Genomic DNA, 25,912 nt, shown 5'->3' with positions numbered 1-25,912 from the left:
AAACCTCTTTGTCTTCGAGGCGCACACCTTTCCTACGCATTCAGAAACCTTCAAGCCACCTGCTTCGCATCCACCTATCAACCAGGGCCACTTCCCCGCGCTGGAGAGGCTTGATTGATTCTGGGTGGAGGCTGTCATCAGAACTGCGTCGCCTGGGGAGCCTTAAACTCACCAGGATCGCTTCGAGAGCGTCTTAAATCCCCCCCCCCCCCCCCCCCCCCCCATTAAGATCTACCTTCGATCGTACGCCAACCATCTCACCTCTTGGTTCTTGTCCATCGTGGGAAGATGGACTTCAGTAGTGATTCCACCAGAGACGAGGGCGACCGTATGTTGTTTCATTTCCACCTATTTCCAGTCACCCTCTATCCCCACTGACTTTCAACTCTCCGCCGCCATTACCGTACTGTTATTGTTGCTAACCCAGACATCCCAGTCATTGTTACCCTCAAGGCCTACAATCCAGGTCCTCTGTTCGTCGAGCCTGAGCGCCAGATCAGACTTACCCCCAAAAACACATCTATCTTCATTGGCAGAGCCTCAAAGGTCCCATCCAAGGGATTTGTTGCCGGCCGCGCGAATGCTTGGTTTGAGAGCCCGGTGATGTCCCGCCAGCATGCTGAGTTGATAGCAAACTTTGATAACAAGGTAAGCTTGTCCTCGCTGTCTGTATTTGGCCCAGGCAATAAAACTTGCGGCTAACCACCCAACTTTAGAGTATTTCCATCAAGGACATCGGCTCACTTCATGGCACCTTCCATACGAGCAACGGAACCGAGAAACGACTGCCCGAGAAGGAGCAAGTCAAGCTTGCTAACGGAGACAAGATTCGATTCGGGATCGACATCTATCGATCGCAACAAACTTTCCCACCCTCCACAGTGGAGGTACACATGAATTGGAGTCAACCGTATGCTTCGCAAAGTCTAAAGTGCCCGACTTTCCAACATTTTCTGATCAGTGATTGTAGAATATCTGAAACCAAAGCCATTCTCTCCTCCACCAACAAGTTCACCGTTCCCGACTACGACGAGAGCGACAACGATATCATCATGGAGAACCGCACGCATGGAGTTACTGAGTCTATTGATCTGACAGGTGACAGCCCATCCTTCAAGTCCCGATACACGCCTTCGAACACCATTGTCGTTCAGAGAAACGAGACGTTGAGCTCAGATTTCATCGATCTCACCTACGAGCCTGACCACGAGGCTGAACGCGAGTTGGATCTTCCAAGCCACGCCGAGACCGAGGTTGACCTCGCCGTCTCCGAAGCCGGCGCTTCCGAGCCAGAGAAGGAAGATCATAACTCAGAGCAAGAATCCGAGCTAGATGTTGAACCCCACAACGATCTTCGCTGGAGACCCGGTGGGATTGTGTCTGACTCCGACTCCGACTGCGACTCGGATGGAATGAGCTATTGTTCGGATGCCGAAGGTGAACGGGAGGATTTGCACAATGCCGAACGGCGCTCTCTGTCGCCTATCATTGCCATGCACGACGCGACCATGGAAATGGGTGGTTGGGATGATTCCGATGATGGCGACTCTGTGTCGGACTCTTATGATTCCGATGAATCGGAAAGCCGGCATCTACCATTCTCGGAGGACGAAGAGCACTCCAACATGGAAGATATGGCCGTTGAAAACAGCGATAGCGACGACCACAGTGATCTTGAGGACGATAACTCCAGTATATCACAAATGGACGCAGATTCTACATCTGACTATTTCGAAGAGGATGAAGCACTTATCTTCCGCGACGAGAACTACTTCGATGAGAATGACAACATGGATTCTGAGAGTGACGACCAAGTTGAGACAAGCCTGTTCGACCAGTCCCATAAGGACTCTTCTCCATCCTCATCACCGGTGGCCCAGCAAGCGAAGAACGTGCTCAACTTTGGACACCCACATACTGGATTGTTCGTCCCTCCCCCGCCCAGTAGCACAGATGCTCCAGCCGCCTCTCAATTTTTGTCACCTTGGGCTTCGACTCCTCCCCCATACCTTGATAATGCGAATTTATCGAAGTTCGCAGACGCAATGAAGGCTATATCTAAACCTTCGGGCTTCGCTCAAGGACAACCAGGGATTGTTTCCCTCGCATCTTTCAACTCCGCCGGACAGAGAGAGAGACAGCCCAGCCCCTCAGATGCCGCTATGGCAAAGTCCCATCCGGCCTGCGATCAACTTTACAAGTCAACTGCGCAGGTCTTGGGCGAGAAAACGGGAAAGTTTGAGTTTTTCGCTGCCCGAGATATCAATAAGAGTCGCGCGGCTGTAATGTCTGAAAAGCCATCGGCACCTATTAAGCCACCTACACCTACAGTGGCCCGGCCGCCTTCGCCTGTTCCACTAATCTCGGCGATACGAGAAACCTTGGGTTCTGCTACCGCCAACAATGCAGGCGAGACTTCGAACAAGCAAACCCGACCCCCTATTTCCCCAACTGCGAAACCGGTGGCCTCCGCTTGGACGGAGCCGACCCCTGCCAAGGCTAGTTCCCTACCTCACAGTAAAATTGTACCAGACACGCTGCACTTTGGGATGCCCGACCGTGCTGCGCTCAGTCTCTCGCCTCCTGTGCAGTCTGCCTGGATAGCTACGGGCAACTCTTTCATCAATAGCCCTCCTAATTCCGTGTCAGAGAAGCGAACGCGGCTGCAAAGCCCCGAGCTTGACATGACTTCTGCGTTCACATTCCAGCAGAGCAAGTTGGCGGCTAAGACCAAGGTGGAAAACATTCGGCGCCTTCCCATCCAGGATCTGCTGGCCAAAGAGGCGTCGCCCGTTTCAAGAGAATCGGAGACTCCTATTGATGGTACTTCGGCCAAGCGCTGTGCCTCCTTGCAGTCAAGTTTTTCCGCCAACGCTACTCGCACCGATGCCTATGCGGAGGATAATGTGGCGAAGATTTTTACTTTGGCAAACGACACAACATCCCACGCCGCTACCCCAGCCGAGGACGCTACAGCTAAGAGTCTCGCGTCGGGGTCTCGCTCCGCTAGGCAACCCGTTAGCGTCCAGTACTCTACAATCATTGAACAGTCTCCTGCCGCGAGACCGCCCAAGCGATGTTTCAACACCTTTGTTGAGGACTTAAGTACAGTCAAGTCAGTGCCCAGAGACAGAGCCAAGGTAGAAACTGTGAAGGGTCTGGCCACCCACAGTGCTGCTCCTGAATCCGCAGCAGGTTCATTGATGGAGGCTGATGTCGAGACGAGACCGGCAAAGAGACGTCGATTCACAAAAATGGCGACGTATGGACGTCGGGTTGCTGAGGTTGCAGCTTTCGTTGGCCTAGGTGCGGCTGCCGTCTTCTCCACATTGGTTGCTACAGCTCCGCAGTTCGCTTGAATGCACTGGAAGCGCCCGATTTCAAATGACTTTAAGCATTGGTTTGATGATCAGAATTGTGTGTGATTTGATATGGCGTCACGAAGAAAGCCGGGGCGTTTGAATGTCGAAGCCAAGAGGATTCTACGTTGGCCGGCATGGATATGGTGATATTCATGGAAGAACGGTTATGATTCACTGACATTTTTTCTACTACAAAGTCATGGCTGTTATGACCCTAGCTTTTCCGCATATTGACATCACACGAGCTAGGAAAGAGGAATGTCTTCTTGACTGTAATGCGAGGTTAACTTACGTAGGCCGAGAATCGATTGCATTTATCGTGGTTTTGTATTGTATGCTGTAGGCCAAGTTGTCGTGACACCTATAAGGCATTTGTATCGCATAACGCAAAATCATGGGGTCAATTTTAATAAACGCCAAATGTGAGTTAACCATATCGGTTGAACAGAGGGCTGATAGCTACAGTTATATTCCAAAAGTCTGGGGGCCACCCCGCTGGAACATCACACTGTTATAGTACATTACAGCTAGCATTTAGCCATTTCTCCAGAAATGTAAACGATTTTACAAATAAAATAAATTTAAAATACAGCCTAGGGGGTATACACTCATATTTTGTGTGCTAACTACGGGTCTTTTCACTACGTGAAGCCGGCGCTCTAGTATAGTAATCAGCCGCTTAATTAGGTCGCCTAGCACTGCTGCTGTAGTAATTATGGCGGCACTCTGAACGGGAGTAAGCTTATTGCCTTTAAAATAGCCTGCTATCAGCTCCCTAAAAAACTCGGTCTTATTCGCGTGCATTTTGATACCTTTGTGAGAGGATGAAATTATGTAGTGATTATAGTTGGTTGCGCGAATTTTCGTAAGTGGTCCCCACACTTCTGGACCCTGACTGTACCAAGGGACACCACCCTTTCTCTAAGCCGATGCAAATATTATTATTACTATTATTATTAAATACGCCGTAGGCTCGAAGCCCCCGGTACCTCTGCAAGTACTCCCGTATGTCAAACCGTGCCCTAATGGCTGGACTAAATACATACGCTGCTACGTAGGTTCGCTCTATTAGCGACTGCGTTGCGTCCACTGCAATACTATGTTAGTTTTACCCTACTAACAAAGTCCCCCTTGAGAAGATCGAGATTATCCGGGCCTAAGCGCCATCCGGCCGGTTCTGAGTAGCCATCTTGTGATAGTCCCACTAACTGCTGGTTTCCCTGTCGCCGTCGCCAGGTCCCTTCGGGTGTGTAGCGGCCACGGTGCGATAGCGGCCCGTAAGCGCTCTCTCGATCCTTCCAGCAGGCCGCAAAAGAGGATTACGTGCTCCGCCGTTTCGGGGGCCTCTCCACAGCGGCATAGCGGCGAGTACACGCCGAAGGCTCCTATCTTAAATAAGAAGGCTGATAGTCCTATCTTTCCGGTCCTGATCTGGCATAGGGTAGACGCCTCCGGTCGGTTTAGGCCTGAGTACTTGCCCGGTTTCGGCATTCGTATCAAAGGGCCTTCCGGCTCCTCGGTGATAGTGCGTCGCTGGCGGTCGTGTTGTGCTGCTCCGGAGAGCCATCTCTTCTCCCAGTGATCTAGGAGGGCGGCCGGGCCTTCCTTCTCCTCGCCCATCCACTCAGAGCCCTTAGCCTCCTTCTCCATCGTGTATCCCGCTGGTCGGAGCGATTGTGACGTCCGCTTCCTGTGAAGGTCAACCCTCGCAGACTCACTACAACCAGGTGACCTACAGCTGGAACACCTGCCATGGCAGTGCCAGATGGGAAGCCAATCATAATCCCTGCAGGAGCCCCGCCAAGCGTGGACGACTTAGTCGCGCTCCCTCAAACCTAAGTTTGTGATCTTCTTTCCTTCGCTCCTTAGAGTAGAATCTTCGTCGATAGCACCTAATCGAGGTCTCTACCAATGCGATGCAACCCAGGTCGTGACACTTCCGTCGATGCAAATAACTATCACGCAAAGTGAACAACTTTTGTACAAGTTATTCGCACCACGGTTAATTAGTGAGTGGGACAGTAGTTAATTTACAGTATTTGTCAATTTCAAGAGACACTAAGTGACACCTCATGACGTCATTTCGAAGTAGATTAGCGTATAAAGTGGAATTTCTGTGATATTCTGCTTCGATAGCTCCTCTACTGTTACACGCAAAGGTGGTCAAAGATTTGTGAGGTTGTAAAAGCATGACATTCTATCTAGTCCTATGGAGCACGAAGGTTGGACTTAGTCCCAACGGGCTAAGTCACGTGGTAACCTTGGTGGTCTTAGCAAAGCCCACCAAGGTTGCCTAACATCTACCTCTGTCTACTAGACCAAACCTATCAATACCGCTACTATTGCCACAGTACTAGACACACCCATACAGAGGCAGTCACATATGGTGGATCGAAATTTTTATGTCAAGGTAATTGCTTGTTACGGAACAAATCAGCCCAGAAAAATATAGTGCCGCAGAGAACCCTGGCATACCGTCTCAAGAGCATTGAGCAGATATAGCCCGGTTCGTTAAGTGGATCTCAAAAGCAAGAATATATCGGCTATGCCCGTTCATATAGCTAAGTCAAAGCCGTCATAACGGCCCTATTGTAACAAGAAGGGGATCAAAGGCTATGGAGTGGTGTAACTGGCTTAACAGATTTATCTCTTGGCATGCTGACATCAAAATAAAAATTGGTAGACGCTATGAAGACGTCAAATTCAATAGATTCACCTCTAAGGCCATTAAATGGCACTTTAATATTAGAGTGAAGCAGTGCGGATGGATTAAACCAAATAATATTGTGAATGTCGATAAGGGTGGTCTGATGGTAGGCTTTGGCAAGTTATCCTTGACTACAGTGATTATCAACTGTTTACTGGCGCGTTGTTTAGGGCTTTATTCACTTGTAATTGACTTTCCGGACTTGAAGAAGACCTTCCTCAAGAGCTATCAGGACCAGCGATGGACCTCATTTGTTGAAGCCATGACGGCCTACGGACGAATCCTATAGCCTGAAATCATCTTTCAGGCTAAATAGCTGTAAAATTGGTGATATGTTGACGACTTTTAGACGTTGTGCTCGTAGCGGAAATTCATAACTTCACCAAATGGATTGATAGATAATGGCATTGGTCTATTATAGCTAAGCGACGTATATGGCCCCTAAACTAAGCTAACGTATTTCACCCCATTCCGACACCCCTGTAAACCCCAACAATAACCACACCGCTATTTACATTATCCTTTTATTTCTCAAACACTTTTGCTTCAATTGACTTTATTCCAAGTATTTGATCTGATCTGCTATCAATGCCTTCATATACGGAAGAAGACCTCGCTGCCGCCGTTCTAGACGTCGCAAATGCTATACCAAGGACTACACTTATCAACAGACTTCAAAGCGCTGAATCAAGTCGCGAGGCCTCTGCTAGCCACCAGAGGCTATCTCCAGTGCAAGAAAAACACTTAGCAGACTGGGTTTTGGTCCAGGAAGCCCTTGGACTAGCCCCAACGCACGCGCAAATCAAGGAGCTCGCGCAGCGCGTCCTAGCCCTCAAAGGTGACCACCAACCACTCGGCAAGAATTGGCTGGAAGCCTTTCTAAAGCGTCACCCAGCACTAAAGACTAAAAAGCAACGCCGTATCGACTCTCAGCGTATCAATGGCGCGTCTACCGAGGTAATCCAAGCCTGGTTTGCTTCAAAACTACGTATTCCTGCAATTCAAGTGATTAAGCCGCAATGCAGGTATAATATGGATGAGCATGGCCTTATGGAGGGTCAAGGGGGCTCTGGGCTAGTTGTCGGGAGCGCTACCTTACGCGCAATACACCAGAAACAGCCTGGTTCGAGGGCGTGGACGTCAATTTTGGAATGTGTGGATGCCCTCGGCAATACCTTACCCCCCCTGGTTATTTTCAAGGGCAAGGACGTCCAAGAGCAGTGGTTCCCTGATAGAAATCTTCAGGACTTCAAGGACTGGCGCTTCAAGGCATCCCCCAAGGGCTGGACAGACGATACGATAGCTATCAAATGGCTTGAAGACGTTTTTATACCCCTTACGCTTCCTCAGGACCCTTCAGACACTCGTTTACTTATTTTGGATGGTCACGGTAGTCACACAACTGATACTTTTATGTCTCTTTGCTATCAAAACAACATATACTTATTATTTTTACCCCCACACTCATCTCATGTCCTTCAGCCCCTCGATGTTGGGGTGTTCTCAGCTATGAAAACGGCATATCGCAAGGGGGTCGGGTTTTTAACCCTATTAACTGATTCAGCACCTATTGGCAAGCGGAATTTTATGCGCTGTTACGCCAGAGCACGCCAGAGGGCCCTAATGGCTCAAAATATCAAGTCTGGTTGGCGTACAAGTGGTCTATGGCCCCTAAATGTCGCTAGGCCCCTTACTAGCCCTCTTCTGCTTGAAAATAGCAACCGCACACGTCACCAAGGTCCAGACATTCTTATTACAACCCAGCAAGTCCAGAAAACGCTCCAGGCGCCTTCAGAGGGCAATGTTGTATGGTCAACGCCAAAGAAGAGCGTAGATACAGAGCGCCAGTTTAGGGAGTTCAATCGACTCCAACAAACTAACATGACTACACAACGCCAGCTATTTAGAAAGATGAAAAAAGGGTTTGATGAGAAGGATTATCTATTAGTAAGCGCAGAATTACAAATTGAGGGCTTGAAACAGCGATTGGAGCTTATGAAGCCACGGAAAAAAAAGAAGGTGCAAATAAGTCCAAACGCGAAATTCGCAAGGATTGAGGACGTACGGCGGATGAGGGAAGTATCTAATGAAGCTCTTGTTGATGATTCGGGTTCAGAAATATCTAATGTATCTACTGTTGAAAGCGATTGTATAGTTGTTCAGAATTGAATTTGTGGTGGTTGTTTGAAATTGCAGTTTTATTCGTGGTGTTTTGTTTTATAGGGTGTCGGAATGGGGGTGAAATACGTTAGTGGATCCCTCTACTACCAGATAGACTATTCTGAATAGCTATGGGAGTTTTATCTCCGCAAGTTTAATAATTAATTATCTTAGTCTCTTGAATTTGATTGATAGGACGAGTGGATGACATTTTGCTTTCTATATAACACATACTGTTGTTATTTACCGGTATACTTCTCCTACGACTTGCAACCAGCGGAAAATGACCCCTTTCATGTCCTTAAGCGTACATACCACAGGAAAGTTGAAAAGTTGAGCTATCCGTCTGATTCTGCCCCTGTTGACAAGGCTAACTTTATTAGAGCCTATTCGGAAGCACGTAAGTCTGACTCTCGATGTTATCAAATCCGGCCGGCGAACTACTGCAAGTTGGCCAATTTCACAGCGTAAGACACTTTCGCATCCAAACATTCAATAGGATAAGTCTGGACAAGCCAAACCTGCCCCTAAGCTAGACGGCCATACAGGAATAAGAGTCCAACATTAACTTATTCTTGAAGGCCGCTAAAGGCATGGAAAATAAGGAAATTGAACCCGCCACAGAGAGGGCAAAGAATGCCTCTTTAAAAGTGGAACTGGACCGTTTAAGGGGTAAGAAGTGCAAGGCAATTCCGAATCCGAATAGGTGATTTACGGACATTGGAGAGCTACTAACCGCAGAGCGCCGCAGAGCGGGGGATGAGGAGGGGACATAGGTTATACCTTCTAACATCGTACAAGAGTCCCATTAGCCCCGTAGGGGCGTCCAGTGCCGATTGCTAAAGAAGGGGCCAGCAGTGAGGTGTAACGAAACCTCTAATAGTCTAGCTGCGTAACCACTAAAGAGTTGGTAAGAGTTTGTGCTAGTAATTAAGTCCTGCTGCGGAGTCCTCAAGCAATAATATCGGGGTTTGACGTATGGAGTATAGGGCTCTGGGTAACTGAAGTATTCAAGTAGGGTAACTGGGAATAGAGTCGTCAAGGCAGTTTGCCTCACCAATGGGTTAGATTGATGCTTATATTGATCACTGAAGTAGAGACTGTCTATCTGTGAAATGCCTGGGAGTCCTGTCCCTTATATACCCATCTCTCCTTCACTGATCCCCACTTGGATATGTTGGTTGTCCAACATATCCAACATATCCACCCCTGTAGGTCACGTGACCTATCGGTCCTTTCCTTCCTCCGATGCGGGATCCCGTGATCCTAGCGTCTGTATCCACCTGGCCTGCCGACGGGCCTGTAATGTTGGTTCAGGGCCAACGGTTCGTAACATGAGGAGGGGGACGACTTAGAGAGCTAGAGCCACTGATGTAAGGGTCAAGGGTAATATCGATGCAATTAGCCTAGCCTACTCTACGAGTACCATCCATCTATGAAGAGAAAAACATTAGATACATTCAGTGTGCTGAACCCTTCTCCCTTTTATCCTTCTGTCCTCCCGTCTCGTCATTTCAGGGATCTTCGAGAAGTGAAGCTATTCGGAGATAGCTATTCGGAGATTTCTGTGAGTCCAAGTGCTGTCGAGAATCTTCTGTGGGTCTTTCTGGCCGAAGGCGTCGCAGAGGCCACATACCGGTCATAGACCGTGACAACTGTGCTAGGCTATGAGATCAGGGCATACAATCAAAAAGCCACAGTTTATGTAGAATATCCTGCGAACTAACTACGAAATAGTAAATAGTGTGTTTATATTATTTGCAACCCTAATAGCTACTACGTTGTGTTTAATTGAAGTAGTAGCTCAATTGGCTCAGAGAAAGTGTGGGGTTAGCAAATGGTGGGGTGCCACGTTCAGACTACGTAAGTGGATGACGGACTATACAATACCGAAAAAGTGACCTGTGATAGTCGCTAAGGGCTACAAGACGCCTTGTGTCGGTTCTACCTCCAAATGAAGACATACAGGTATGCTGTCCTATTGTTGTGGTCTAACCTTGTCGTCCTTCGCAACTATCAATTGTCACACTCGAAATTCAAATGACCGATGTTTTGCCGCCCGGGCTAAAGTATCACGTCCGGCTGTCCCGAAACAGTCATGTTTCAGCCATCTTCCTCACTTGTACAAACTAAAGACACTCGGAAGTTTCCCGGAATTAGTACCAACGACGTTGAAATTTCGATCAACCAACAATCAGCAACCAAAGTTCCCGAAATGGCGCCGCCAAATCTGCCCCTCATCTACCGGCTCACCTTCCTCTACATCGAACCCTGCGTCGCCCTTGCAGGTGTCTACGTAGCCCTCTTCGACCCAGTATACCTCCTCCGGGTGATTGCACCTACAGCAACTTATGACGCAAGCATGAGAATGCTGTTCGAGCAGCTCGCTGGATCCTGGCTCACCCTGTCGTTCGTGTTGGCCGTCTTGGGGCGGCAGGTCACGGATTGGAGGATTTTCAGGCTGGTGGTCATGACCGTTCTCGTCAGTGATGTGGCGAACTGTATTAGTATCGTGCGGACGCTGGGGATGGGAACGATTTTGGATGCTAAGGTTTGGAGGTTGGATGATTGGGTTAATGTGGTTTCTAGTTTTCCACCTGTGGTAGTTAAGGTTGCGCTGTTGATGGGGGTTGGGATCGACGAGGGCAAGATGGGGAAGCTGGCGTGAAGAGATGGGCAAAGACTGCTGCTCTTGGGGCCGCCACGATATCAAATCGAGGCGAGGTGATCGTCTAAACAGTACATATGTACTTCGTACGTCCCTGGAAGTTGACAGCGCCTGTATCTATGGCCATGTCAAGACAGGGGCGGATCCTCTTTATCTCCACCTCTTGATCCCTGCCTTTCTCGGCTGGGTGTAGTTGGAAATATTATGACGGAAGATCTCGTTTCGAAGATGGGGAGAGCAGATGGAGTTGACTTTCTGCTTTCGCAATATTTCCTTCTGGCACGGTGCTCTCGACGGATGAGACACCAATACCGTGGAAAGCTGGGACACTCCATGCAAAGATTCAGGAGAGCAGCAAGCCCGTATGCGATGCGCATATCTGGTGCGGCGGCTCTGCAGGTTAAAAACAACGCTCCGCCGTCAGTGGCTGGCTGGAGCAAGACCTTTCATGCGCGAAGTTCATGCAAATCATCAACTTTTCGCTGGGAATGAGTTACCTTGCGTATGCCATGTGATGATGCCCCATATCATGTCCCCAGCACCCCTGTGGAACATTGTGCACCTCGACACCTCGAGAATTTACTTGAGGGAATGTGATAGGAAATAGCTTTGCAGATGCCCGCGCCAAAAAAGCGGGTAAGCGTGCTCCAACGGCGCGATCCGAGAGGTCATTTCAGCAGCCACAGCGGGGTTGTGGAATAGAGCACCAGATTGGATTTGGACTGGACCAATTTCGGATCAAGCAGGCTAGTTGCCAACTCGCGGAACTTTTGCCACATAGCAGAAAAAACTGCCAATTCTCCAAATTGGGAGGGAGCTTGCGAGAGGGATTGTGGCGTTGTTCAAGCGCAGTCGGCTCTAGCTTCAGCTATTCATGTGGCATCAACTAACGAAGCTGAAGTCGATGCGGGATTATCTGGCTCTGGCCCGTCTCGAAATTGGTTGTGTTTGTTTCCCAACCATTGCTGAAGCAGATCCAATATCATATTGGGTCTCTGGTGTCTTTACAACATCATACGTTGTTCCTGGCCGAATGGCTTTGTGACCTGAACTTGTAAACCTGACTCGAACTCATTTCTCGAAAGTGCGGTGAAGCAAGCGGTAGCAACGGGTCTAAAGCCGCAAACTGAGAAGCCGGTAAGGCTCCTGGGAGGCCATGGCTTGCTGACTCCAGTCTCTGATGCTCAGCATCGATGACTAGGTCTGTCGCTCCTAGGGCTTTGTTCAACTTCTGTATAGATGCAATTTAGCATTTCCATGTTGCTCGGACCAGTTCGATTTTATTGTCAATATCGACGAGCTTGATGAAGTGGAGCATTGCTTTGATCTGAGCACCTTCCAATGTTGGCTGCCGGTCGCCCTGCCAAAAAGCGCGAGCCACATTGCGGGGCGGGATCTCGGGGGGAAGATCCGCTGACTTGACCTGAGCTCGGTGTTGCAAAGGTAATTCTACCTATTCTCTCCCTCCCGGTGTAGCCCAGTCCTTGTCGTCTATTTTATCTTGAAGGTTTGGTCCTGATGTGGGATGTCAAACGGCCATATGGACTACACGGCTTGAGGCATAAATGGATCCCGCAACTTTAATACCTGCAGGGAAAAAGTGGGATGTCAGGTCAGGTCAGGTCAGGTCAGGTGCAGATTCTTTTGTCATCAACCTCCTCATAGCAAACAAACAGCCGAGCATAGAATTGCTTTCTGCCCCGCGCACCTACTCGCTAGCTACTTTACCTTCCTCATGTGTACCAATCATCTGAAGTGTGAGAAGTGAAATTCATGGAATGAAGTCATTTGGAAGGAAGGGAATCTGAAATCTTAATAGCATTGTGAAGACAAATGTCCTCGTTAAACAACTTGCAAACTCGGTCATTCTATTCCATCGTCATCAGGCTGAAGCCCATCCAACATTCTGCACATACAACATCCCGCATCACCACAAACGAGCCACTCCCTGCCCGTGCAGCCCACTCGTTCTGACAGAGTCGCACTCTCCCGTACAATTGGCCCTCCAGCCCGGCAGGGCCAACGCATCAACTCCCAGCCCCTGCACTTCTGCGCAATAACAAAGCCTCATAAGCCTTTTATCGTTTTTTCCCATGCTTCTGGCCCCAGATTGCGTGGATATCGCCTCTTCGACCTTGCCTACCAAGCATACTATCTTCTGGCCGTGCTGCATTAGCAAGGCATATCGTATCCGCAGAACTGTCTGTCACAGGTGCGCAGCTGAATTGCCTGGTGCAAGATTTCTAAAGTTGCCGTAGTGCAGCTCCGCCGATCAAGCACCACGTATCGCATCATCCGCAGACGCCTCCTCACTTTCTTCGAGTGGACGGAAACACCGACCCTCTTTCACACACATTTCACCCCATCGTCACCTTTGCCCTGCCCGTCTCTGCCTGTGCGTTCGCAGTTGCCTGCGCTGGAGAGTTTGGCGCATTCGGTCTGAGTGCAGTTGATCGATTCACGACTCTCACTCACTTAGGCAACGCTAGCTGCCTGGCAATTGGAGCTACAACTCAACTTTCCGGGCTTGGAAGCTCTCTCGATCCCGTTTTCCCGTCGTTACTCAAGACGAGTTGACCCGGAAAAATAAGGATTCTTGACTATTGCCCATAATTTTCATTGGGGGCAAAATATTAATTTATTTCCTCGCCAATTGTATTATTCTCTCGAGGTAAAACTCTCCTCCCTTCAAGCTTCCTACGACAATAGGTCGTTTTGGGTCGCCCATTGTCCTGCGACTTCCATGCTTACACCTGACCTTTTGAGTACTCGGCCTTCTTTTACCCACCACCGCATTTTTTTTGACAAATGCCCGCCATTCCCACCACCCTTCTGCGACCGATGTCTTGACCGACAGTCCCAACCGATTTTTTTCGACCTCACCCATAATTTTCTAGGCGGATCTCTGGGCCTGCTTTTTCTTGTCCTGCGCTTCTTTTGCTGGGCGCGACCGACGGGTCCATAGCTACGTCGGAAGGCGGGTCCGAGTAAACAAGCGAAGCAAGGAGGGCCAGGGTCCAGGCGAGAGAGGAGCTACGTCAAGCCAAACAAAACAGCAGTAGCAAGGCTACATTACCAATTGGCGCTCCACAGTCATCGCATCGTGGCAGACACGATGGGTATCGAGTCGAGAAAAGCTCCGCCGTTACCTGCACCGACCGAATCCGAATCTCTCACCACACCCACCGAGCTTGCGACCGATATTTCGAGAACAGCCGACGACAAGTCGTCCTATTCGCTACCCGACGACGGAACGCCTGTCACCATCAAGACTCGTGGCCACAGAGCCAACAAGTCGCAGACGTCATTGCTGATCGAGTACTTTGAAGGTGGCAAAAGCCCCCGCAGCTCGCCCGACGCAACCAGCTCTTCCAAGCGGAAGCCCAGCGTTCGCGTGCGCCTCACGCCATCCAAGGCCCGCGGGAAGAACGACCGTATTCAGATCACCGAGACAAAGAGCTCGCGGAAGAGCTCGTTAAGCCAAAGAGCCGCAACCGCCAGCCCTACGGCTGGAAGAAGCCAGGTCAATCTAGTGGATCCAGATGATACTAGGAGCATGAACTCATACGCATCGGCAACCGAGGAGTCCAATGTCTCCCGCAATCCCATTGAGGTGGAGATAACGCCAGGCCACTATCGCCGGCGTGATCGCAAGGTGTCGAGCCCGCTGATCCCGGCTACCGACAGCAAGGCCTCATCTTACATGCCACCTGATATGTCAGATATATCTGCCATCCCGACGGACAGCTTTTTGGATGGTTCGGGCGGTACTACAGTGTTGTCTCGTGAGGAGAAGCGAAGTAACAGTCCATCAAGGGGGGAGGCGTTAGCAGCTGGTGTTGCTGCAGGACTCGTCGCTTCTGCCGTATCAGACCGATCGCACCGCAAACACCGGAGTGGGAGCCATGACAGAAGTCGAGAAAAGATCCTGGAAAAGTCCAGCAAGACTTCAGATCGTAAACACAAGTCCAAAAGCAGGACGAGCAGCCTAAGCGAAAAGGATACAGAGTTGAGCCGGAGTTCGCAACGCCGGAGAGCAAGAGCTGGCCACAAGGAATCCCTGGTCTCAGCCGTCGACTCCAGCGTGCTCTCATCCCAGGTGACGCCAAGTCACAGATCTTATGATTCATATTCCTCCTCCAAGGTGTCGATCAACAACCCGAAACTACTCGAAACAGTCGAAGATGCCATTCGGCGACTGATTCTTCCAGAGTTGGACGCCATCAAACGGGAGCGAAGTCAGCGCGAAACCCGCGAAACGCGGAAAATCAAAGATCGCGATTCACTATCGAGTCTAACTTCCGCTTCGCGGGAAGATATATCCATCACGAACAACAAGAAGTCTGGCGACGTGACGCATTCTGTCAAGTCTAGAGATAGAGAGGCTCGCAATGATCTATCTCCCCACAGCAGCATCGATCAAGTATCTGTGGAGTCCATTGAAGCTGAAGATGATACGCCTCGCCGCGGGAAAGACAGGCTCGCAGATGCTGCCGCGTTGGGAGGTGTAGCTGCAGCCGGGGCGGCATTGGGTGCTGTTGTTGAACGATCTCGGACCGATGAGAAACGACAGAGGAGACGCCGAAGAGCCAAGACGCCGGAACGCGGCAGGGCTGCAGAGGAGTATGATGAGGTTGAACATGAGGTCATCCCGCCCATGCCGCTGGCAAGCGAAGTCAACCAAAGTGAGTTAACGCGGACGTCGATATTGTCTGCAGACACGGATCGGCCGCATTCTGCCAGTGAGGAAATGACACCTGTCCGTGAGGTCAGCAGAGGAGTTGCATCGATGGAGTCGATTCATGATACCCCAACACCAACGCGAACTCCAAACCAAACTCTTCACGGCCTCGGCGCTACTCACGCCAATATCTCCCACGGCGATCTGAAGGCGCTTCCTCGCAAAGGCGCAGCCGAGTATGATGAGGAGTACGAGGATAGTGAGCTTAGTCAGAGGTACTCGCAAGAACGGGACGAGTATGACGATGAGTACGATGAAGCAGGCCATCTAGCCGAGCCAGGCATGTATGAAGAGTCTGGTATGGACCGACCATACTACAACTCACAGGATGTGCCACCGCCCTTGCGATATGTTCCGTACCAACAGGAGCGACGTGGACTAAGCCCTATCCAGAGTGTTTCTGGATATACGGAAGGTGAAAGCGAAATCAACCATCGCCGCGATTCGAGAGCGACGTATAGCGAGTTGTCCTCCCCTGGCAAGTCACCTGGGCACGACAGAGGGTTCAACACGCCAAGCTCGGTTTCCAGCAACATGCGAAGCCGCGCGTTCGGCGATGAAGAAAGCAGTGTCCGGAGTTCCGGTCACTATCGTAATACGACCTACACTGAAGATAGCGAGTTGGACCATATCACGTCCGGGCAGGCTGTCCGCGGAGTCGGTGCGAATCCCGATATTATAGACTCACCAATTGGTGTCGAGTCACATGTCGCTTCCTTGGTTGATGGCTCCGTCTTGGAACCATCTCTTCTGAGTGGTGGCCAGGATTATCGTGACTCGCAGTTGTCCTACGATAGTGCTGGAAGGTCACGGATGTCTTACGAGGATGGCGGGAAGTCACAACTGTCTTATGAAGGGGGTGAAAAGTCACAGCTTTCTTATGAGGATGGTGGAAAATCACAGTTGTCTTACGACGATGGCGGAATATCGCAACTATCATATGATGATGGAGGAATGTCACTGCTATCTCACGAGGGAAGAGCAGACCACAGCTCAAGACCGTCCAGCCCCGCAAAGAGATCGGTCCAGAGTCGCGTTGAAGCTTTTGAAGAGCGCAGCTCCCCGGCACCATCCAAGCTGAGTCGATCGAACGCGTCCCGCGAGTTCTCAGAGTATGAAATGGACGAGTATGGTCGGAAGGTACCGAAATCCAAATATCGTCAATCGCCTACCGAGTCGGAGCAAAGAATCACAAATGCAGCGGTCGGTTTGGCAGCGGCGGCTGCCTTGAAGGCCAAGAACGATGGTCATCATTCACCCACTGTTGAGTCTGTTAGCGAGGAGCAGTACATGGGAGAGGGTGTGTCACGCAATCGGTCATTTAAAGAACGTGCGAAGAACGGCTACCGACCAAATACCACGCCGCGTCACAGTGTGGATCGCCTTTCCGATGGTTACCAGACACCCAAGATGGTAGCCAGTGGACTACCTGACGCGAATCATCCCATGCCTGAGATTGGATACTACGATGAGGAGCATCAAACGCCGTCCGTTGTTCAAGGACCCTTGGGCGGCTCTCAGCACGGAAGCCACGAGCAATGGGCCGAAGAGCATACGCCAACCCAAGAGAAAACGTTTGACTTCGACAGGGCAGCCACTCCAAAGGCGAGCGAAAAGGACAACACTAAAGGTCAAGGCTTGGGCCTCCAAGAGGCTGCTGCTGTAGCTACTCTGGCTACCGCTGGAGCTTTGGCTGCTAAACACAGCCGACAGCCGAGCCAGGAACAAGAAGACGAATGGCAGCGCAACTCTGAAGATCGGAAGCGAGACACGTTGGTTACGAACCCCTACGAGGGTACAAGCCCCATTGCCAACATCCCTGGTATTGATGGCTATGGCGGCACTGATGTCTATCGTAGAGGCTTCAATACGGGCAGCCCAGGACTGCCTCAAGGCGATGAGGGCTACATATCTGCTGCACCGAATGAGGCTCGTGATGCCCAGGACGGAAAGGGCAAAGGTGTTGGATTTGTTGATCAAGCTTCTAACAATGACGACCCGTTTTATAACTCGATGACGATGCCAAAGCATACCAGACACCTTAGCGGCATGTCTCAGGCCATGGGCTCGCCTCTGTATGATCCCGCCACGGGCACTGGCATTGACCGTATCCAGTCCAAGGACATTATTGCCTTGATGGAACATGTAAGTTTCTCTATTCGATTCGTTTCCAGTCATGGACTAACCATGTCGCAGCTCATGGTTCGCGATGCACAACGGAGTGCTAGAGACACTGAGATGCTCGTTACCCTGGTCAGATCTGCAGCCGAGATGCGCAACTCCTTTAATGACATCAAGAGACTCCTGGCCGATACCGAGGACCAAATAATCGGTGAAGTCAAGGACAACACGGAAAAGACGGTACAGCGCCACCTTGGTGGTCCGAGACCAATCCCTGGTAGTGCCAGAGGATCATTGCAACTTGGATCTCAAGCTGGCACCATCTTTGACGATCTACCAGCGAAGAAACGCAACCTGTTCCGACGCGCTCTCAAGGGTCTCAGTGCCAAGGGTACAAACGATCTTGGAAGAATTGAGGACATGCTTATGCAACTGCTCACTGATGTTGACGTGCTCAAGCACCAGTCCGTTCCGACCAACGTGACGAGCACACGTAACCAGTCCATGGATAATCTCCAGGCCGATATGCCGTACGACGAGCAAGAACCTGATCGGGGCTATGAGCCAGAGGGCAATGCTGGGACCTCCACTGCCAGTCATGGTAGTCAGTCGGGACACCTCTCCATTCCACAGTCTCGTGGGAATTCTACGAAGCAGGGTTATGAGCGGAAGTTTTCAGATCATCGCATTAGCACCGTTCCGGAGGACAATGAGGACGAGTATGACAACCCGCGAGTCACCGCCGCTCACAAGTACGAAAACGTAGACTTGTTGATGTCACCAGCTGTGGGGCCTGCTCGCGGCAGTTCAGTCCCCCTTGGTACGCCACCTCAGCCGTCCGCTCGGGCCACGAAGGAATCATTCAGCAACGAGAACACGCCTCTAACTGACACGAGCAAGAAACACAAGTCCAGAGGCTCTTCTAGCTTCTTCCCCAAGATCTCAAGGTGGTCCGAGACAACAACGTCAAGCCTCGGGAAAGTCTTTCGAAACAGCGGCAATCCCCGAAAGCAGGACCAAAATGACGTTGAAGAGTTTCTCCAGCACCCACCTTCGCGCTCCGGCTCGGATTTGAACGACTACAACAATTACCAGACCGACCCGTACGAAGACAAGCTGCACTCTGGCTTCTCAGAACAAGACCTACCAGTCACGTCGATGCCTGAAGAATCCGGTACAGTAGCTAGATACGAACTTCATGATGGGCCGCCGGCCCCCTTATTCTCAACCCCGGAGGATCCCAAGTACAAAGCACACCGCAACTCGCTCAACTTGCAACACCCTCAGCCACGGCCTGGGCAAACGGAACGCTTCCGCACAGCCCTCGAGTCGTCCGCACAAGACTACGATACGCCCATGAGCCCAAGGTCAACAGATTGGGCTGGCTCCGCCACGTCACTGAATCGGTTCCCGGAGCAACGGACACAGCGATACAGCGACCAGACTGCCGCTGATGAGTATGCCTATAATGCGGCATCGTCGCCTGCGGGCCAGGGACCACCACGACCACCCAAGGAGCCTCTCGACTCGAACACACCAGCACGCAATGAGAGAATCAACAAACTGCAGAAGAAGCCCGTTGGCGGTCACTCTCCACTTCCGTATCACAGCGTGGAGAGCGGATATGGCACTGCAACGGCCACTGTGCCGAGCTATCACTCGGGCAGCCCCAAGCTGGAAAACCGTAACCTGAGCGGCGCGCTTAATGTGCCAGCGCGAAGACCTAGTGGGCCTCGCGCTATGACACCCTCTAGGGGCGCTAGTCGCAGCCGAGGGAGTGAGGATGATCAAAGCTTGAGAAGCCCAGCTGAGGCACCTTCAAGCGCGAGAGAGGAGAGGAGACGAAAGAGAGGTTAGTTGCCGTATCCACATATAGCGAAGTTGTCAAAAGCTGACGGATGCCAACAGATACATTCGGCACGGTCACAAGCCAGGAATCCGAGACGTTCTAGGAGAAGCGCACTCGTTTGCTGGATGTAGCCTTGCCTTCATCATCTCCGTTCAAAATCAACTTCAGCTGATGGCCTGCGCTCTGTCCTGCACCGCAAGTGGACGCAACTGCCAGAACATCGGATTTGGCAAATATGGAACAGTCACGGCCACTGGATGGCCGACTGTGGGAAACGCGAGCGCATTTCCTTATATGCACTTTTAGACAATCTTGGATCACGCAAGGTCAACACAATCCAGGGAAAACGAACGAATGCTAATTCTGAATGACGTTTGGAGGACCATCGTGTCTGATATCAAGCATGACATCCCCCTTCCCACCTTCGCACTTGGCATACGGGCGACGGGAATTCGTATGCATCAAGACCAGCGAGTGTCTTTTCGTTCTTCTCCTTCCTATTTTTTCTTCTACTTCTTCCATTTCTCACGACCATGTAAAGGGGCGAGAGGTTTATGACGACGGTGATTTGGTTTTTCCTTTTTTCCCTTGATGAGGATATGACGTTTGGCCGGACGAAAGGAAAGGGCTAGAATGAATGGAAACAAGCAAGCAGTCTGGCTGGGTTCGTTCGTAGTTGATGATATTTGGAATGAATGGAAGCACACGGGGAGTTCGCGTTTTATGATTGAGTTGAGCAATTATGACAGAGACGGACTCACGTACGCATGCATACATGCATGCGATGATTTGAGTGCTGAATAATGCCTGATACCTATGGGAGTTGAGCGAAGCGTGTTGTAGTGTATAGTTTTAATACCATGGCGTGGTGTTTTGCATTCTAATCTGGCTGTATGATGAGTTGGCTGTGAGCTCTTATTGATGCTATCTTTCTAGTGTGGAATATCCAAATTGATGAGCCCTACCTGAGTGCTTGATATGTTGGTTGGCCGCAGACACACGTGGGTGTGGAACACATTTGATCCTAGGCATGTGCATAGTAGGCTGCTGGAATCAGGCATTTATGTAGAGCAGTTTCACTGACCAGTTGATTGATTGGTATGAAACGTGAGCCAATAGATCAATATTTTATTCTCTCCATCGATACTGCGATCATGTCCTGTTCTCGAAGTCAACTAACTACGCCCTGCTATCCATTATAAGTAACGACTCGATTCAGATACAATATCACATAAGATCTTTTAGCCCTCAGTCTGTTACTAGAGTGGCACCTTGCCCGCGTGAAAAAGCACGAATTTTGCTACCTATCAGCGCAATGAATTCCTTCGGAAATACCGAACGATTATACTAGTTTGCAGTATGCCACTCCATAATCACTCGCTATGGAGAAGCTTACAAAATTCCTCCTGTGATCGACAGACGAGAAGCGCCGTCTCGTGGACGTTTCATCACACTGAATCGCTCGTACGAAATCCTCGATCTTAGTCCGTGCCATTGATCATTCAGGCAATAATATGTATAGCAATTGAAATGTGGCGTGAGGATTAGAAGAGAGTGCTTACTCACCTTAGTTACTCTCTCGACATCAAGGTTAGTTTCCTATGAGCCTGATAAAAGGAATCGTGTCTGACCTTCGGGATTCAACAGGTCGCCGACATGTCGACACCAAGTAGACGAGTGACCCTAATGGACGAATCAAACACACAACCTGGTCCAAGTTTTATTCCTCTGTTCTTCAGCTGCTACGGGGTTTCGCGACTGGGTCTGTCGTGGTCTGGACGACCTCAACTTTCAAGGGACTTTCGAAGAAAAGTCCGGACTTGCTTTATACGTTGGATCGACGTCTTTACAGGGCCTTTTAACCCCGGAGTCCAACATCCAGTATTGTCAAAGCGCCGTCCAGCAGACTGTGTAAGTGATCTTGTCAAATTGGGTGCGAGTTATATCACGCCACAAATTAGCTGTGGATTAACCGGTTGACCAAGTCGCTTGGCAAACAGCTCAATTCCAAAGCCTTCGTGACGGCATGAATCCAACATGTGGCAAGAAAACGTAGATGAACTCCTGTGCTGACACTAGTAAAACCTTTCAATGCGACATTTGTGCATGAAGCAGTTAAGAGTACCAAGATAAACCGGTATCGACTAGTCTTTCCTGTCACCACAATCATGTACCTGCTACTGTTATTTCTCGAGGTAAGTCGCGGAGTTCTGTTTTTGAATCAGTATTGAATGGTTCAGAAGAAAAAGATCCAAGCAAAAAATGCCAACCATCTCTTACCGACATTTCAGGGGGTGCACCTACATGATATCCCAGACAAGCCCAGCAGAAGAGTCCATAGCGTCCGAAGACGATATCCACAGAATCTTGAGGATATTGAAACGGGGTCAGGCGGTCAATAGGATATACCTACCACCTAACACACTGAACAGACGGCTACAGTACCAACAGATCCCATCTGTTGGTCTTATCAGACGAAGATCGTGGTACTGGTTATAAGAGTGAAGCTCTTATACGTCTGGTGCGCGAGTTGGTCGGATGTGCCTCTGATACTCGTATCGTGATAATAGGATCTCGAACGTAAAGATAAGCTGAATAACTAAAATAACTAAATAACTGACTGAAAAGCGAAGGTGAAGATATAGATAAGAAGGAGAGGATGATATGAAGATGAGGATGATGATGCGTGAAGATGAGGGACTCGTGTCCTACTCTGCCTCTGTGCTTCTTAAAGAAGAGAAAATAAACTTTCTCCTAGCCCCGTAACTTATTTCCCTGATGTCCGGCCTTACCCCGTTACAATATGAAGAATAGAAAATCAAGCAGGCAACTCCTATGAATCGCCCAGGTAGGACTAAAGTTGCAGCAGAACAGAATGTACCTGTGTGCAGAGTATCCTCACCCAAGCGATGTGGCAGACTATAAGGGAAAGCGCAGCGGGATAATTGGAGTTGGACAGTGAAACGTACAAGCAGATGAGTTAACATTAAATCGAACTTCTCCTAAGACAGTGACTACCTACATAGGTCCTGAAATACCTTTAAAACACGCTTACATAATTCATCTGAAAATCGAAAAATAATACCTAAAAACCCTGTCCCTAAGTAATCCTTTCCTTCGTGAGTCACGAAAGTCACACGCTATAATTCACGTAAAAATAGAAGTGATAGAAAGTAAAACACAAAGGCCTTGCCTTAATTAAACTAAAATACCACGGTTTAGCTACATCAGGGGCTCCGAGAACGTATTCTTAAACTTCCTCCCCAACTCTCTCTCTGCCTTATACACATCTACTCTTAACAGTTTATTTGTTCTACAAAATTCCTTTAAATCAGCCTATATGTTAGGCAACCTTGGTGGGCTTTGCTAAGACTACCAAGGTTACCACGTGACTTAGCCCTTTGGGACTAAGTCCAATCTTCGTGCTCCATAGGACTAGATAGAATGTCATGCATTTACAACCTCACAAATCTTTGACCACCTTTGCGTGTAACACTATAACTTCCTAGACTTCTTTGTCACAAGAGGAGGACCAAGCCCCTAGGCCAATAGACCAAAAGATCTAGAAATGTCAGTGTTACTGACATTTGGTCCCACTAACTGCTATATACAGCACTGTGTGGCTCTGTAATCGCTAGCTGTGACAATCTTCTTGTCCTTAGCTATTTATTTAGTCTTAGTACCCTATCCCGAAAAGCTGGTAGTATAAGATAGAGAGAGGTTGCGAGTCGGTGAGCTGCTGTAATCAAATGTAAACGTTATACTTAGATCTTCTATTTAACTACTAAGACTTCGTTAGTAGAAGTAGGAGTAATGAGGACTCTCTTCTTAATTAGACAGATATTCACGTAGCACCGGGTGGTTATTAGGTTAGCGTATTACTCTTCGAGTTATTAATTATAATTCTCTTATAAAGAATCTTTTTGTATCCCGTGCTCTACTATTATTAAAAAGATCAAAGTAATCACTTCAGCTAATAACGACAGTTAGTCTAGCTCGAGACTAGTCTAAGCAGGAAAACAGGCGAAGGTTCTCGAGTGTTAGTGCAAGACACCGGTGGGATGCCGCTGGGGCACCGGCATAGGAGCCTATGAGTCATGACCTAGTATGGAAGTCTTGGTATGAGGAACCACCGGGGGACCTGGTGCTGCTACTCCGATATATGGGCTCTGGTTATCTATGCAAGGGAGGTATGTTGGAGGAAGATAGAAGGAAGGTTAGAGATCAATGAACTATTCTGGGCACCCCTACCTCATGACCATCAGGTGATGGACCCGTGGGGACGCCTGTTACTCCCCTTCACTCTGTACCATCCCTTGCGGTCGAGCCGTTCCTGACACCGAAGACCTAGTATCTATAGTACTAACCGCATTGACCACCTTTTTGCATGCACCCCCATTTTGCAGGGAATTTCTACGCCTCAACAACACGACGTCTCTAAATTTACCTCGCAATTACTCCCTATCTACGTACAAAATGGCTAATCCAGTGGAGAATAGTCTGGACAATTTTGAGCAGCGAATCGAACGAGCTAAAGAGCTTGTCCGTCAGGGCTCTTCCCAGGCCGTAGCAGCTCATCGGTACGGTATCAAGGGGACTACACTGTCCTACCGTATTCGTCACGGTAATTCGCATCGCGACGCGGCCTCCAGGCAACAAAAGTTGACTCCAGAGCAAGAGGAGGTTATCGTGAACTGGATCCTACACGAAGAAGTGTGTGGACGGGCTCCTAGCAAGCGTTATGTGGCCGACTTCGCTGCCGAAATCCTCCTTGCTCAAGGGGATAACAATACACTCGGCCAACACTGGGTGGATCACTTCGTTAGCCGCCATCCACAGATACGTACCAAAATTGGGCGCGTCGTAGATGCTAGCCGAGTTAGAGCGTCCGATTCGACCAAGATCCGAGACTTTCTGGCTGGCGGAAGACTGGTATATGGCCCCTAGGCTCCGAAGGACTAGTCGACGTATCTTGTGATCCTCCGGAGCCTCATACACCAGATCCTCCGCCTCATATATCACCACCTTTAGTTGCTTTTACTCCTCAGAAAGCGCAGCAACTATCTAGCCAACTACAGTCGATAGAGAAAGCCGAGGGCGGGGTATCTCGTAAGATTCGTACCCTAGTAGGCAAGGCGGGCAAGGCCCTTACACTCCAGGCCGCCGAGAATACCAAATTACGTATCGAAAACGAGCAACTATATAAAGAACTCGATAAATACACTCCAGATATACGCCAGCCCGTCGAGCCAAACCCGAATAAAGTATTCGTTAACTTATCAGCGATCCGAACAGCCCAGGACAAGCGAAATAAGCGAATACGGCCTATTTTACCGGATAAGCAGTTAGAAATTGATACTTTTCTCGAAGGAAGGGTCCCTCCTAAAAAGAAGGCTCGAAAGAATATATCTAAGTCTTCGGACACTTAAATTAAGTATGTTCTGTATATAAATAATATGGACGAAGTTGTCAGAGAACAGAATGCCATAGGCACCAGTGGGTGTCAGGACACTGAACGCAGGACACCGGCGGGCCGCCGGAGGGGTGTTTCGGACAAAAGACTCCCGAATCATGATTACAATCTATGTGAAGCTTTGGGATGACGAGAGTCAAGATCCTTGGCATCGCCGACCCTGCTGTTATGCCGGGTCCAAGCGGCGGCCTAGCTATCTATATAAGGACCATCTCGAAGTAGGATAGGGAAGGAGTTGTCAGAGCCACAAGTGTCATCCGAGGCGGGCCGGCTTCCACCAGGTAGGAAGCCGTTTGTGGCGGCTAGAGAGCCGCTTGTGGCGAATGAGAGCCGTTGAAGCCGTTTGCAGCGGATAGGGAATCGCTTGGTTGCAGATAAGGAGCCGCTGTCCAAGATATTGGCCGAAGTCGGAGGAACACAGACATACGGAAGCAAACATCCAGAATCCAAGAGAGAACCTCGGCTGGCTATAAGTAAGGAGTCGAGACGGAGGAAGATAGAGAGGGCAGAGATCAATGCATCACCGTGGGCACCCCTACCTGAGACCGCCAGTGACCACCCGGTGCTACGTAGGAGGGACGCCCGTTACTCCCCATCACTCTGTACTATTGCCTTCGGCCTAGCCGTACCCTGACAGAAGTATTTAGGTTGATTCAGTTAGACCCTGCAAAATGGGGGTGCATGCAAAAAGGTGGTCAATGCGGTTAGACGTTCAGTTGACGGATATCTAAGATAATATTTTATTTCGTCGGAAATGTCCCTAATTAAGAACAGCAAGTGGTTCTTTGAGGGATTCAATCCTCTATTGATGACTCTGCGTAGATCCTGTTT

General features: G+C 49.7%; 3 protein-coding genes across 3 annotated transcripts; all 3 read left to right on the top strand.

The window, feature by feature from the left end:
• Positions 1 to 288: 288 nt before the first annotated feature.
• Positions 289 to 3,359, top strand: BCR38DRAFT_482395 (uncharacterized protein; the record flags this gene model as incomplete). The annotated part of the gene is made up of 4 exons (XM_040863498.1): positions 289 to 328; positions 437 to 648; positions 717 to 910; positions 971 to 3,359. The coding sequence occupies 4 exons, from the start codon at positions 289 to 291 to the stop codon at positions 3,357 to 3,359; spliced, it is 2,835 nt and encodes a 944-aa protein (XP_040719208.1).
• Positions 3,360 to 10,444: 7,085 nt separating this feature from the next.
• Positions 10,445 to 10,897, top strand: BCR38DRAFT_334875 (uncharacterized protein; the record flags this gene model as incomplete). Its single annotated transcript, XM_040855352.1, has 1 exon — positions 10,445 to 10,897. The coding sequence occupies one exon, from the start codon at positions 10,445 to 10,447 to the stop codon at positions 10,895 to 10,897; it is 453 nt and encodes a 150-aa protein (XP_040719207.1).
• A 3,115-nt stretch (positions 10,898 to 14,012) lies between these two features.
• On the top strand, positions 14,013 to 19,711 carry BCR38DRAFT_455739 (uncharacterized protein; the record flags this gene model as incomplete). The annotated part of the gene is made up of 3 exons (XM_040861831.1): positions 14,013 to 17,783; positions 17,835 to 19,611; positions 19,668 to 19,711. 3 exons carry the CDS (start codon positions 14,013 to 14,015, stop codon positions 19,709 to 19,711), a joined length of 5,592 nt encoding a protein of 1,863 aa, XP_040719206.1.
• Positions 19,712 to 25,912: the final 6,201 nt, after the last annotated feature.

Source organism: Pseudomassariella vexata, assembly GCF_002105095.1.
Source record: "Pseudomassariella vexata strain CBS 129021 chromosome Unknown BCR38scaffold_3, whole genome shotgun sequence".
Lineage (NCBI taxonomy): Eukaryota > Fungi > Ascomycota > Sordariomycetes > Amphisphaeriales > Pseudomassariaceae > Pseudomassariella > Pseudomassariella vexata.
Note: the sequence above shows the minus strand (reverse complement) of the source record. Positions and strands in the feature narration are given on the sequence as shown.